The sequence below is a fragment of the Sinocyclocheilus anshuiensis genome, unplaced genomic scaffold (assembly GCF_001515605.1).
Source record: "Sinocyclocheilus anshuiensis isolate Anshui unplaced genomic scaffold, SAMN03320099.WGS_v1.1 scaffold205, whole genome shotgun sequence".
NCBI classification, from domain to species: Eukaryota; Metazoa; Chordata; class Actinopteri; order Cypriniformes; family Cyprinidae; genus Sinocyclocheilus; species Sinocyclocheilus anshuiensis.
Window position 1 is genome coordinate 2,934,080 of NW_015536497.1, and position 15,093 is coordinate 2,949,172.

At 36.2% G+C, this 15,093-nt stretch overlaps 3 protein-coding genes across 4 annotated transcripts in view; 1 reads left to right on the forward strand and 2 right to left on the reverse strand.

Moving 5' to 3' along the window:
• Positions 1-468: 468 nt before the first annotated feature.
• LOC107688072 (prenylcysteine oxidase-like) lies at positions 469-7,678 on the reverse strand. Its single transcript, XM_016485626.1, has 7 exons — positions 7,604-7,678; positions 5,379-5,522; positions 4,350-4,556; positions 4,070-4,244; positions 3,200-3,411; positions 1,502-1,654; positions 469-1,357 (listed from the first exon to the last, which is right to left on the reverse strand). The coding sequence occupies exons 2-7, from the start codon at positions 5,488-5,490 to the stop codon at positions 687-689; spliced, it is 1,530 nt and encodes a 509-aa protein (XP_016341112.1). The 5' UTR covers positions 5,491-5,522; positions 7,604-7,678; the 3' UTR covers positions 469-686.
• Positions 7,679-7,696: 18 nt separating this feature from the next.
• LOC107688083 (protein FAM136A-like) lies at positions 7,697-9,934 on the forward strand. 2 transcript variants are annotated; one of them, XM_016485647.1, is made up of 4 exons: positions 7,697-7,774; positions 7,879-8,010; positions 9,342-9,482; positions 9,558-9,934. In XM_016485647.1, the coding sequence occupies exons 2-4, from the start codon at positions 7,924-7,926 to the stop codon at positions 9,744-9,746; spliced, it is 417 nt and encodes a 138-aa protein (XP_016341133.1). In that variant the 5' UTR covers positions 7,697-7,774; positions 7,879-7,923; the 3' UTR covers positions 9,747-9,934. The 2 variants fall into 2 exon arrangements, with proteins under 2 accessions (XP_016341133.1, XP_016341123.1); XM_016485637.1 differs by having other exon boundaries at positions 7,718-8,010.
• A 496-nt stretch (positions 9,935-10,430) lies between these two features.
• LOC107688092 (germ cell-less protein-like 1) overlaps positions 10,431-15,093 on the reverse strand; it is an 8,027-nt gene continuing 3,364 nt past the window's right edge. The window contains exons 6-15 of the mRNA XM_016485660.1: positions 14,618-14,730; positions 14,463-14,528; positions 14,284-14,368; positions 13,113-13,203; positions 12,901-13,041; positions 12,656-12,725; positions 12,499-12,574; positions 12,252-12,397; positions 11,299-11,386; positions 10,431-11,202 (exon numbers count right to left, since the gene is read on the reverse strand). Of these exons, the coding sequence (XP_016341146.1) occupies positions 11,062-11,202; positions 11,299-11,386; positions 12,252-12,397; positions 12,499-12,574; positions 12,656-12,725; positions 12,901-13,041; positions 13,113-13,203; positions 14,284-14,368; positions 14,463-14,528; positions 14,618-14,730 (1,017 nt within the window). The 3' untranslated portion in view covers positions 10,431-11,061. The remainder of the gene's footprint in view (positions 11,203-11,298; positions 11,387-12,251; positions 12,398-12,498; positions 12,575-12,655; positions 12,726-12,900; positions 13,042-13,112; positions 13,204-14,283; positions 14,369-14,462; positions 14,529-14,617; positions 14,731-15,093) is intronic.

Genomic DNA, 15,093 nt, shown 5'->3' on the forward strand with positions numbered 1-15,093 from the left:
GACACGGTCCGTGTCACTAGTTAAAATTGCTTATTTCTCTGGATTTAAACATTCTTCAAAACATTTGGGATAATGTAAGTACACAAGTCAGCAAAATATACAACACTGTTATAGTGGTTTTTATATATTTTAATAAAACAATCTTACATATTGTGCCTTTAACTATATCATGTTATGAATAAATTAAACATTTTGAATTTTCACCTCAGTGTGTTTCTTCTGAGTTTCTTTATGTGTGCTGTTACGCTCATTTGTTCTGAAGTCTCTCACAAAGAGATAAACAGCACAAGTCTCAACAGCGCGACCTTGATACCAGAAATACACTATCCATTATCAATCGCTGTTTACATTGAATGTAGGCTAATAAAATTAGAAGAATCATTCTTGCGTTTCGATGCTTCGCTGGTTATTTTATTTATTTATCTTAATTTAATGCCGCAATCGACACTGTCTATTCAAATTCACTTTGTTAGCAACAGACGTAATAGATAATTAATTTGTTTGTGCAGGGGCATTTTTGTCCAATTTAGTGGCATTCCCCTGGCCCCAAGTCCCAGTGGCCAGCCTTACACACGCTCCACCTATGAGCACAGGTCTACCTTTCACAAACACAATCTCTCATCTCCGTACAAGATTTTATTACTTATGAACCCAAAGTAGTTCAGATCAACCGCACTGCTCCTCTGTCAAAGTTCACCTCTGAGTCTGGTGTGCAGGTCCTCTTGGTTGATTTTGCCCATCTGCTCATACCAGTGGTGGTGGGCGAGCAGGGCCAGATTACGGGCGGAAATGGCACTCATCTCCATGGCACTGGCCGCCCACTCCACGGCGTTGAGGTAGTAGAGGTGATCATGGAGGATGAAGGGAGGTGTCCTGCGGTGCGGTGGGCTGTAGGAGGGGTACGCGAGCCAGCGCTTCTCCGAGACCGAGTCCCAGGAAAGAAAGATTTGCTGCAGATGCTTCTGAGAGAGTGGCTGAGAGGAGAAGATCTTCCATACTTTGCGTTGACTGGCAGGGCTGTGGGAGTAACCCTTGGGAATTTTCACCGGGTCCAGAGAGCTCAGGCTGTGGATCTCGGAGGCTTTGTTGTCCAATGTGAGGACGTCAGAAACAAAGAAGTCTTCCGGCTTCTCTGTGGTGCCCAGATAGGACACATTGAGCAGACCGTGGACCAGCGTGGCCACCGTTTGGTGGTAGCGGCCAGGGAAGTGGGATGGAATGGGAGGAGAAAAGCCTGAGAAGTTGATGTCAGAAATGCCCTGGTGGAGAGGTGTGGCAACTACAGCTATGTCGTACATGGAATGGGCGGCACCAGATTCACCAATGTAGTTCACTTCATAGAAATTTACAGCCGAATCTGAAAGGGCAACAAAAGAAAATGGATAAATATGGCAAGACTGTTGGTAAGGAACCAACTTACTGACTCCAAACTTGTGAACTTTGGTTGGTAGTGTACATAATATATAAAAAGATTCACTATAATGTTCAAAGTGGACTGTACCAGTTTTGGATGGTCTCATCTTCATGGAGATGGTAGTCACACGAGCTGGAACAAGTTCAGCTTTGCTGTGGTACAGAAGCCCAGAACAAACCACCTTATTCCCTCCATCCACTGCCCACAATCCTGAGTCGGCTCCTGCTAGTGAAACAGCACCTACAAACAGAATACGCCATATTCACACACTTCTGTATCTAATAAATCAGTGCTCCACAACAGGTTTTGCTGGAGGAGCATATTTTACATTGGACAGCAAGTCGCAAGGCTTTTCTTACATTGCAAATACTAATCATTATTTTTGAAAAATAAATTTCAAATGTAAATATAGTTTTTCAAAATATCATGAATCAAGTTCATGAGAAGTCGCACCACATGACATCTTACAAACTGAACTAATCTTGCTCAAATTATCTGATATTAAGACTTACTGACCTTGACAAACGGTAACGATATGATTGCCCTGCATGTTTTGCATATTAGTTTCACCAGATGATTTTGATTTCACACACACATCAAAAAAATTCAAATATTTAAAATATTTTAAAGGGGTCATATGATGCTATTTTAAAGATCATTATTTTGTGTATTTGGTGTAACAGAATATGTTGACATGCTTTAATGTTCAAAAAAACACATTATTTTTCAAATACTGTACATTATTGTAGGTCCTCTATGCCTCGCCTCTCTCAAACACGTCGTTTTCAACAAAGCCCCCTCCTTTGACAAGCGCAGTCTGCTGATTGGCCAGCTGACCCAGTGCACTGTGATTGGCCGAACACCACAAGCACGCGTCGGAAATGTAACGCTCCTTACCATAATCGCGAGCGTCAGCTTTCAAAGTAAATATCAAGACAGTTAATAATGTCGTTAGTTTTACCATCAGGTCAAGCCCGAAAGGGCAACAGAGTCGCGTGACAGACACAGTGATGATGCTCGTATGTGTTTGCAGTACACAAGCCACGGTTAAGACAGCTGACGTGCTATGATTTCTGACAGGCAGTTCACTCTCTTGTGATGTGACCCTGTTCCCCTCACACACACACACACACACACACACACACACGACGCGTTACTCTGCGCTGTGCAAATATGCTTTTGCTTTCGCACTGAAACACCGCGTCTCCCTGACATGGCTGCATCAACACAACTGCTGTTCCTGAAACCACACCTTCTTTCTTTGCATGCACATTTGGGCTGCATTATGCTAATATTTCCACATAGTGACATAGATATGTGGGGGCGTGTTAGAACGAGCCGTTTTAGGTAGGCGTGGTTGACTCTTAACTTTTATAAAGAATATCTCTTTGGATTTGAGACTTTAGTCTTTGCAACTTTACAGATCTTCTTTATGCACCAAGAGCTTGTAACACTCCAAAGAGAAAGGAAAAATTGAAATCGCATCATATGACCCCTTTAATACATGTTTCAGTGCTTTCCCCCCAAAGAAATAATAAAAATAAACATGCCAAAATATATATATTTTTTTTTTCCTCACATGATTGATTTTTAATAATGAATGCATGAGAGTAAGAATTATATTCAAATCATTATATGTAAAAATTGCCTTTGTAATGTATTTTTTAATTACTTAATAGATTCGGAACCAAAATAAATGTGTGTCATGTCACTGACCCTTCGATTACTAATACTAAAAGGTCACAAACATCCCAATATAGGCATATAAGCATAATACAGGCATACCCACAAATCCATTGATTCGGACACTTTGGCCGTAGTTGACCCTTGTGACGGGTGCTACGACATCATTGAGAAAGACCTGAGAGAAGCCCTCAGCCAGCATGGCCTCCTCCAGCGTCTGATTGACCAGAGTGAGGAAACCGTCTCCACCCATTGCATGAAGAAGCTTCTCCACACTGGAGAATGAGTAGCCATACTGCTGGTACTGATATATCCTACAGAGAGGACAGAAATGGACAATAAAAGGACTTTAAAGGTGTAGTATGTAATATTGACAGCTGGCGGTTGAAATGGGTACTGCAGTCCAAATTCAAAATATTGTTTCTCCCGCCCCCTCATCAGACGCGACGCTCCAGCGAGTTGCCAGATTGAGGACACGCAACGGCAATGAGCACATTTGACAATGGAAGGCGGTGAGTCTTACACTGTAAGTTGATGAGTTGATTTATCCTCGTTTTAATATGCCTCTGGTCTTAGAGGTATTTAGATTGATGCCGAGGCTAATCTGCAATTTCTGACCCAGTTCATTTGCTGGCTTCCATGGCTGCGATACGCTGTTTTCCGCTCTCTAGCAACCCGAGGTGTCGAAATACTATTGGTTAAACTGGCAGTGGGCGGAATCACACAGACAAAAACAAAAACAGGCATTCCGACATGGAATGCACATTTTCAAAGTAGAATAAGTGGCTTTAGCGTTGTTTTTCGGAGAAACAAGTATGTGAACTTGGCATGTTTCCTAAATATCTGCGAATATATTATGGTGTTTTTATGTTTTGGTACGTTCAAAAAGTTACATACAGCACCTTTAATATCAACTGGTTATGTTCATTCTATTCACCACTAGAAAAAATAATGGAAACACAACAGACGAACCTCATAAACTTGTCCATTATGCCCTCCACCCACATATGCATTCGAATGAAGTTGAATCCGTATCTCCACAGCATGCGTATGAAGTTCACTATGAACCAGTCGCTCTCTTCAAAGGTCAGCTCTTTACCGTCAAATATCGCCAGTTTAGAAGATACATCAGCACAAGGAGACAGACCTGATCAGAGAATATGACACATGCAAGGTTAAGCTGAAGGTATCCAGTTCTGCATTTTAGAGAAGAACATCATAAGGAAAGCTTGAGAGGGAAGTGGATACTGACCGAGTTTGTCCAGAAAGTGCTTCATGTGCAGGTTGAGGGGGTGAATAATGGATCCTCCTGTCTCATACTCATATCCCCCAATGTTTTCAGTGGCCAGACGCCCTCCCACAGTCCCAGCCTCAAACAGATCGATCTTCACTGCCGGTCCAAACTCCTGTCTTAAGAAAAACGCTGCTGCCGTACCTCCAATACCACCGCCAATTATTGCTGAAGAAGAAACGCACATTTAGCCCATCAGATCCCACCAAACATGCCCATTAATATACATAATATCTGATACATGAATTTCTAAGGCCTCTAAATTATCAAGATGAGCAAAACTTTGCTGAAAATCCTGTTGCACACAATCTACTACATGCTTTCTGTCCTCTGATTGATCATTTATACTTTTTAAGCCAGTAAAAGGCCTTTTAGTATCATTCTAAAATACTCCCAGCTTCAGGTTGTGCTACATGTGTTATTTTAAAAATGTATAAAGTATGTGTAAGAATAACTTTTATATTGTTAGTTATGCTTCAAAATGAACACTTACTGGAATGAAGCAACTTAGGTTTACTTGATTATACATACAACATTTGTTAAAATGCGAGTATCAAATATGATCATCAGGCTTTTGAGGAACGTTTATTTGTTCATCTCAATCATCGTGTTGCACTGCATTATATGTTTTGCCACCACAATAAAAAACAGTGAGTTTGATCAATAAACGTTTTTAAATGTTTTCTTACTAAGACATATTATTAGAGTGACAGTTGATATTTATGTGTGTTTTATAATCTGGTGTACTGTTATAAAGATCTCATTGATTTACATTATAATCAGATTTTCATCTTACTCTATGACCATATAAATATCAGTAACTGCTCACACATATGCAAACCTTTTTCTTTTCTTTTATATTTTGTGTAAAGTTTCAATAAATTCAATAATTCTTAGTATTATTTCATATGTGAGGTTTTACAGGGATAAAAGTCTTCCATATACTCTTCATTCTTACACAACAAATGAATGATTTGAACTTTATCATACCAATTTTCTTTGGTGCCTCTCTGACTTCGGGTGCAGAGGCAAAACCTCTGCGTCCAACTTGACAAAGCCCCAGGAAGAGGAGAGCCTTCACCGATAAGTGTCTCAGAGCCATTCTAGCGATTCAGTGTTTCACAATATTAACATCTGAAAAACAAATTTGAAGAAAATAGGTAAATGATGCATTTACATGAGCTCAGATTTTCATATATGAAACGTACTTTGGAAGAAGGTGGCTGTTCACTGTCTAACAGAAAGGTCAGATTCTGCTTTACAAGACGAATCATTCAGCTTGCTACCAGATTCATATTTTATTATCGGGTCTATAACACATGTTAGAGCTGAGAAAAACAATATAGACATTTCTATGGATGCAAACTACGACATAAAACTGGTTTAGAAAGCAACGAATCAGCGATTCTTTTTTACGTTTTGACGTGTCTGGCTTCAAATATCAGCTTCCCTATTTCTTGTGTTCCACCAGCTCTGTAAGATTCCATCAGTAAGGTTCTTTCCATTCTGATATTTCTGATAATAAGGAGTTAGATGATGTCTTAAACTTTATTTATATGATGGGTAAATTCCATATCCACAAAGCTAGATACCTTAAATTTAAACCCAGCTGCAAAATATTTGCTTCTGATCTACATGTATTATTGTCAAGCTCTGGAGACATTGTATTATATAACGGTTTTTAAGTAAATTAAAAAAATTTTCTTCTTTCTTTTTCTCTCACCTCTGTATTCCCCCCATATGTTCTATGTTCTTTATTATTTGTTTCTTTTGTACTGAATGATATTTCTGCAATTAAAAAAAAGTTCTCGACCTTTTTATGTTTATTTTGTTTCTCGTTGTTTTTGTTACTGTCTGTATTTGGTTTTGGGTATTAATAAAAAAGCTTTTTGACTTGCAGGTCACTTCTTGTCCAACATGAACACCAACGCCTAATATGGACGGCGATATTTCCGGTATTTCTGCTGTAATTATGACTGCTGCTCGTTTTCTAAACTATGTTTATTACCAGAAATTGTGAGTATTTATATAAATCAATTAACCACGATTCATTTTGTGATTCCTTAAGTTTCGATAACTGTTAAATAAAAACAAATAAGTTTTAGAATGTTGAATTACATTCGAGTAAGGTTATTTTAGTATATTAGTAATAATAATTTATTGATTTAAAACTTTTTTTAAGTCATCCAGCGGTCCCTTTGAAGTTCACCGAGGCCCCCGACTGAAAACCACTGCTTTAAAACATTCAAATAGACATTGCACCATATTGAAGCTTTTCGATTATGATTTAGCTCATAAACAAAGTCGTTTATAATTGTACAGTGGTGTGAAAAAGTGTTGGCCCCCTTCCTGATTTCTTATCTTTTTGCATGTTTGTCACACTTTAATGTTTCAGATCATCACACAAATTTAAATATTAGTCAAAGATAACACAAGTGAACACAACATGCAGTTTTTAAATGAAGTTTTATTATTAAGGGAAAACAAAATCCAAAACTACATGGCCCTGTGTGAAGAAGTGTTTGCCCCCCTGTTAAAACTGTGGTTTATCACACCTGAGTTCAATTTCTCTAGCCACACCCAGGCCTGATTACTGCCACACCTGTTCGCAATCAAGAAATCTCTTAAATAGGACCTGCCTGACAAAGTGAAGTAGACCAAAAGATCCTCAAAATCTAGACATCATGCCGAGATCCAAAGAAATTCAGAAACAAATGAGAAAGAAAGTAATTGAGATCTATCAGTCTGGAAAAGGTTATAAAGCCATTTCTAAAGCTTTGTTCACTTGTGTTATCTTTGACTAATATTTAAATTTGTTTGATGATCTGAAACATTAAAGTGTGACAAACATGCAAAAAAATAAGAAATCAGGAAGGCGGCCAACACTTTTTCACACCACTGTACATTTTCATTGACATAAAACAATAAGTTTACTTGCATCTTTCGGCAGTTTCAATCGCTTTGCGCTCCGTCTGTTTTTTGAACCCAAACATGAAGAAATCCAATTTACAATTTCGACAGTCTGATCATGTACACTGTACTAAAAATGCACATCTTTAATTAATCCCATTGATAATAGCTGCTGTAGCCAGAGAGGACAAAGTCTCATCGATGCAAAAATTGAAGAGAAGTTTGCAGTTAATCCATCTCGTCAGACTCGCATACAGACGCGGTCACCTTCAAATATACGCAGCTGTAAAAACGATGTATCTCACCGCTTTAAATGTCGGGATGAGAAGTTAGAATAATGTGTGAAGGTAATAAAGTGCATAAGATCAAGCAGCCGAAGATTCGTCCTTCAGAAGAAGTACGGAACCGGAAATGGGACGCAGTCCACTCTGCGGAAGTGGCGTGTTACTGGTAACATGCTTTAGGTGTAGTAAGAGGTGACCTTACTGAAAAATTAGTGAATCGCAGCATTTTAACGCTTTAGTAATGATTTACAGGCCTTGTTAGTAAAACGTGTCGGTTTGGATTCATGGCTTTATAGAGTCGCTGTCTGATTGAAGATTAAAGCAGTTGATGTGAGACCAGGATGGCAGCAGCGCAGCAGGCTCGCGTGCAGAAGGCAGTGGAGGAGATGGTGCAAAGTCTGGAGAAAGATCACATCCGTAAGATGCAGGTAAGCTACTCTTTTCATTTTCCTCCTAAAGCCTTGATCTAGATAAAGTACACATCTGTGTTGTTGTTGCTCTTTGTGTTGTTAACATTACTTCACGAGTCTTTATCCTACAGTCTTTAGTTTAAACTGCCACATGAGTTTAAACTAAACTTTTATTCATTTTCTTAATCACAGAAATAACTTTATGTAGCTAGGATGCATTAAATTGGGCAAAAGTGGCAGTAAAAACTTAGGTTAACAAAAATATATATATACTATTTTGAATAAATGCTGTTCTTTTGAACTTTGTGTTCATCAAAGAATCCTGGAATAAATGTAACAATGCTTCCAGAAAAAAAAAATAGACATAATAATAATAATAATAATAAATGTTTCTTGAGCTGCAAATCAGCCTATCAGAATGACTTCTGAAGGATCATGTGACACTGAAGACTGGAGTAATGATGCTGAAAATTCAGCTTCGCATCACAGGAATACATTTTAAAATATATCCAAATAGAAAACATTATTTGTAATAATGTTTCACAATATAACTGTTACATCAAATAAGCTCAGTCTTGGTGAACATAAGACACTTCTTTCAAAAACAAAAAAAATCTAACAGACCCCAAACTTTATAATTGTTGTAATCACCAATTATATAATATAATTTTTTTAAATATTAATATATAATTTATATAGTTAATTTATATAATATACAATTACTTAATTCATTTACATATTTATAAGTAGTCTATTTTTTTATTTTTTATTTTACATGTAGTCTCTTTTAATATGAAATCATAAAAACGCATGTAACTGTGATATTTATACAAGAATTAGGAAAAAAAGTTTTTAATAACTTTTAACCAATATTTTGGCATAGTTTAAATAGTTGTATGTACAGGTGCATCTCAGTAAATTAGAATGTCGTGGAAAAGTTAGTGAGATAGTGAATTGGTGGGTTTTTGTTAAATGTGAGCCAAAATCATCACAATTAAAAGAACCAAAGACTTAAACTACTTCAGTCTGTGTGCATTGAATTTATTTAATACACGAGTTTCACAATTTGAGTTGAATTACTGAAATAAATGAACTTTTCCACGACATTCTAATTTATTGAGATGCACCTGTATATCATGTCACACTATAGAACAATGCTGTCAATGTTTTACGTGTCAGGTCAACTTCTGATAATGTGCAATAATCAGTTTTGTCATTCGTTCTGTTTGTCTTCTCTATTGATTTACTATATTGGCTAAAGTCGGCTGAAATGTCCAAAATATAGTTTTTGACCACTATTAATCAAAGGTTGATTAAGTAATGGCTGATAACACTCTTCAATCTTTCAGGGCCGCATGTTCCGCTGCAGCGCAGAGTGTTGTGAGAATCCCGGCCACTCCATGAACCAGATGCACCAGTGTATCGACCGCTGCCACGCACCGCTGGCTAAAGCTCAAGAACTGGTCACCAGTGAGCTCCAGCAGTTTCAGGTGAGTCGACTTTTCAGATCACTTACTTTTAAGCTGAAATAGAGTGATTTGGAAGAACCATTTATTCACCTACAGGATCGTCTCACGAGGTGTACAATGCACTGTAATGACAAGGCCAAGGACCTGTTTGACTCCGGGGCGAAGGAGCCTGCCGTGCGGGCGCTAATGGACGGCTGTGTGGGCAGCTGTGTGGACGAACACCTGAACCTGCTGCCTAGTATGACTCGCAAACTGAAGGACAGCTTGAACTCAATACCTCAGTGAAGCTCTGACTGTGGCCGAGGCTGTATGAAATGGTTCTTGTGGACTCATGAGTGTACTAGATGGAAGAATTTGATCTTTGCTGTCACCTCCTTGTGACTTGGTGAATGGCCATGTGCTGATATCTGTGTCCATATTGTTTGTGGCTTTTGTACAGACAATAAATAATGTGATCAAACCAACTTGCTGCCTGTTGAATGACAGGGGGAAATATTATGTAATCTAGCAAACTTATTAGGGTCAATCTAATAAAAACTGTCAAGAAATATCCAGGACATATTTCACCACTAAAAAAAAAAAAAAAATTATATATATATACATATACACAAACATATATAAATGAATTGGTGTGTGTGTGTGTGTGTATATATATATATATATATATATATTTATATTCACAGTATGTAAACGAACTTATTTTGGTTGCGATTAATCACAATTAATAGATTTGACAGCACAAATGAATATATAAGTTTAAAATATAACATTGAAAGAAGCAATGTAAATATATTGCATTTAACATGAGAATATTATTTAAAATTATAATAAAAATCATATCACAATATTAAAAAAAAAAGTCATAATGGTCCTAAAAACTGCATACACACACACACACACACACACACATATATATATATATATATTCTAAATTATATATATTGTGAGTGTGTATTTGTGTACATAAAAAAATAATCCTGTTAAAACCAGTTTTAGTACTGCACTGAGATGTTTTTTCACACTGCATATTTAAAAAGTGAGCGCAATTTCTTCTGTCTGTACTGTTTTAATGAATATATTGATTTCTATCACATGACACTTTGGTCCAACAATATTTACATTTAACCAAAACCACATTGTGTATAAATATTGAAAATTGTACTGCTTCATTGGACACCTGTGGAAATCACTTAAAATGCCCTGTTGATAAACCAACACATGCCTGTTAACCCTTCACTGTTCCTACATCAGCATGCATTGACGAAAATTACAACATGTATCACGTTAGCACCAAATTCAAACAACTATAACAGTACAAAACCGATATTCAGTCTTTTTCTTTTTTGTAAAAAAAAAAAGGGAATGCCTGACAAATGAATAACCAGCCAAACAAGTTTAAATAAGACTATTTCCAAACAAATACAAACAGAATCAAATGAAGTTCATGACCAAGAGCACTTACTTTTAGCTCTGATGCTGATATAACAAATGATTTAAAAGGCACCTGATTATTTACAAATTAAGCATACAACTAAAATGAATGAAATAATATACATGAAGGCTGGCCTGGTGGGCGATGGAGGTTTTATGCTGTGTGTGGTCACGACACACTGCGGGCGCTGTTCTCCAGCTCCGGTGTGTCACCTCTCCTCTCACTGGACGGGGAAGTGTAGAGGAAGTTACAGCACACATACAGAGGAAAAGACAAGAGCCGGCTGTCCAGATTCATCACCACGTATTCCTGCGTGCATAGAACACAATGAAGCTGTTCAGTCAAGCCAAGCCTTAAAGTAACTGGAAATAAACTGGTTTTATATTTAACATTATGACAGAATACCTGGTCCTTTTCAAGAGTAACAAGCTGGTAGCCAGTTGACCGGCTGCAAACCACTTTTCCACTGTTATCAAATGAAGCAAGACGCAATCTGAAAAAAGAGAGAGAGGAAAAAAAAAGAAAAGTTTTCCAACGTATTAAATATGAAATTAAAACATAATGACTATATTAAATATATATGTAATATATTTATCAACATTATTTAATATACATTTTATTTAAGGTAAAACTACAGGGAAAACTTGTTTTTTCATGCATTGGTCAATTTTGAGATTTTGGGCTATTTTTTGCTTTCATAACATCAGGCTAGCAGAACGAAAACATACAAAATACACATTTGTTTATTTTATTACATTTTATCCATTTGCAACTGAAGGTTTTAATTACAACACATATCTTTAAAGACCGTTTATATTCTGAAGTTGTTTTTTTTACAAAGTTCATTCTGTATATCATTTGTCTAGTTTTATAGAAAATGTTTAATTATCGATTTTTTCCCCCTAAAAATATGGTGAAAAATGATCTTTTACTGGCTGTTGACTGGACTTTCTGATTTATGAAGTGATTAAAATATACCAAAATCCCAGCTGTAAAAATCCTTCAACTTTAATATGTTAAAAAAAAAAGAAGAAAGAAATGTATGCAATTTAGTGCATTTTAATTAGAGAATGCTTATTTTGCATATTTAAACGTAACAGTTCAACTATGGTGATATCTGTTAATTAAATATTTTAATTATAAAGTAATTATTAAAATCATATACAAACATTATAAATATAAATTGATATATTTTGTGCTTATATACTTTCATTACTAAGAAACATATATGTCCAATATATGTACAAGAAAACCTTATTATTATGATTTATAGTTTAGACAGACTGTATGACATATAAAATATGTTATATTACTCATTCCTCCATAATATAAGAAATAATCCGAGGTGTACGGCTCACCGGTACGCAAGGTGGCGTCGTGGCTGTAAACTGACAGCGCCTCCACATGGCTGACTGAGGGTGTTTCTCTTAAAGATGATGAAACGATTTGTATAGGTCACCAGCAGGTCAAAGCCATAATTGAACCCTGTCCATCGCCAACAGTACTGTAGAGACAACAAAAACGTATATATATATATATATTCCATTCTAAACTAAAACATGCAGCAAAAGATACAATATATTTAATAGCAGAAGTCCAACTCACATCTCCATCTTTGGTCAGTTTTCGGCCACAGCGCATGCTGTTCAGCTCAAACTCCTCTTTATTGGCCTCTTGTGGTCTGTAACAATCATATTCACTTATTTGCAATTCAAACCCCATTTAATGTTTAGCAGTGACGATGTTTGGGCCGTTCTCTCACCCGTTATCGTTATCATGTTCTGTCCTCAGCATAGCAAACCACTGCTGTTTGTACACGGCGCTCAGCCACTCTGATAAAGACACAAGAGGAAGTGGAGTTCATATCCGCCCCACTAATCTCAGCCTCAGGTAACAATGGACCATCTGAGGACTATCTGATGCATACTGCACACAAAACCAGCAAAACTGGTCTTAGAAACCTTTAATCTGTCTAGCTTCGTGTCATTTCTGGGAGGAAAGTCTCACCAGGAGGTAGGATGTTGTCCCGTTCCAGCAAGCGGGCCGAGGCCAGGTCATTGATGATGTACTGCAGGCGGATGTGTCTGAAAACGGGGACGAAGGGCATCCCGTCATCTGTGTTCAGAAATGGCTCCTCTTCTCCAGCCTCTGTGTACGAGTGTGGCAGTTAGGGGAAGGTTATATAAATGCACATATGTAGTTCTATGCATAGAACGTACCACTTCTTCTCTTACACAGCCAGGCGTCTGCATCAAGCAGAAGTTGTTTGATAGGCCCATCCCAGGGTGGATTAAGCTGCAAGAACATCCACTGAAAAAAAGAGTCAAATACATACAGCAGTGATGTAGTTTCAGTGCACCACTAAAACACCAGCTTTAACCCTGTAAAGCAGGACATACGAAATAACAGTCAGAAAAATCAAATTTTTTGACACTCAACTATTAGAATGCAATTAAAATTTGATGCAACTTTATACTGTTTTTGCATCATATTTGATACACCAGGTATTTATAGTAACTAACTGATCACAACAAAAGTGTATTTGTCATCGTATTTATAACACTTTTCTTTTTTCTTTTTTTTTCATAAAAGAACCTTTAAATTTACATCGATATTTCAAAACCTTTTCAATGCCAACAAAAAAAATATCAGGTTACAAATAAAATAAAAAGTATGTTAGTAGTATAGTAGAGGATATGTAATAAATATATTAATATATAAATAACATTATGATTAATAATAAAAAAGGGTAGTAAAAACACTGTTACAGTTAAAATCATTATATAATAACATAAAAATATAAAATCAATATAAAATATAAAAATACGTACGAAATCAGTTCCTACTGTGTGTGTATGTGTGTACATACATATATAGGCCTATATTTGTTTTTTCATTTAAAGTTCAAATGTAAAATATGTAAAAATAATCATTTTAATTGAAATAAAACTTCATTTTATTTAATATGATTCAAAATTTGAATCATATAATAAATTATTAGTTGATAATTAAATATTGATCATTTGATAATGTTGACTGAGGTGGGCATAATACATCACAAAATGCATTACAAAGAAATAAATATACTTCAAATGCATGCTGTATGATATTTATTACTTTTTTTTTTTTTTTATTCTATAATGCATGAACTGTTAGGTAAGCATAAGTTGCCTAATTCCACTAAATATTAATTTTAAAATATAACTAACAATATAGAAGGTATTCTTGTTCCTTTATCAAAATAAATATATAAATAAATATTTAATTTATTAAATAAATGCATTATATTTTATATCATACAATAATAATAACGTTTACAAAGCAGATAAAGTACAATATGTTTTGCCTGTAATATCATGAAATGCTATGATGATATATGATGTCATCTACCTTTTTCAGTGCCGTGTAGACGTCCATTTCCACTTGCATTACGAACAGATCAGAGGACTGAATGAGCTGTTCCATAATTTCCGCCCTACACACACACACACATTAAAACAGACCAAATATTTACTAGCACTAAAACCTTCAGATGAGGTCAGACACAGATGCACATAGTAAGACTGTACCCGAGCTCCTTCATTAGGTCCACGTTCTGATGCGTCATGAGGTTATTGAGGAGCCACTCTAAACACCTGCAAAGCACAGAGAACATGCAACACGTTTCTTATGTCACACGTGTGTTAGAGAATAATCAGAAAGGAAATCAGACAAGACTACTGACTTCTTCATGACGGAGTCCAAGCCGTACATGGTGGCCGCGTTATAATAGCTGCACACAGTCTTCACATTCACGTTCTCCTTCATGGTCTCTCCACACTGCTGGATCAGTCCATCCTGGGAAAGACAAACGGCAAATTATTAAGGAAGAGAACCTGCAGAGGTGATTACAACTCGATTTTTATATTTTCAACAAAAATTACTATACTTTTTTTTTTTTTTTTAAGTTTTCTTTACAAAGACAATTATACCTACACTACCGTTCAAACATTTGGGGTTGGTACGTTTTTTTTTCCTTTTTTGATCAAGAACAGTAAAATAGTAATATAATGAAATATTATTACAATTTAAAATAACTGTTTTCTATTTGGATATATTTTAAAATGTATTCCTGTGATGCAAAGCTGAATTTTCCGCATCATTACTCCAGTCCTCAGTGTCACATGATCCTTCAGAAATCATTCTGATATGCTGATTTGC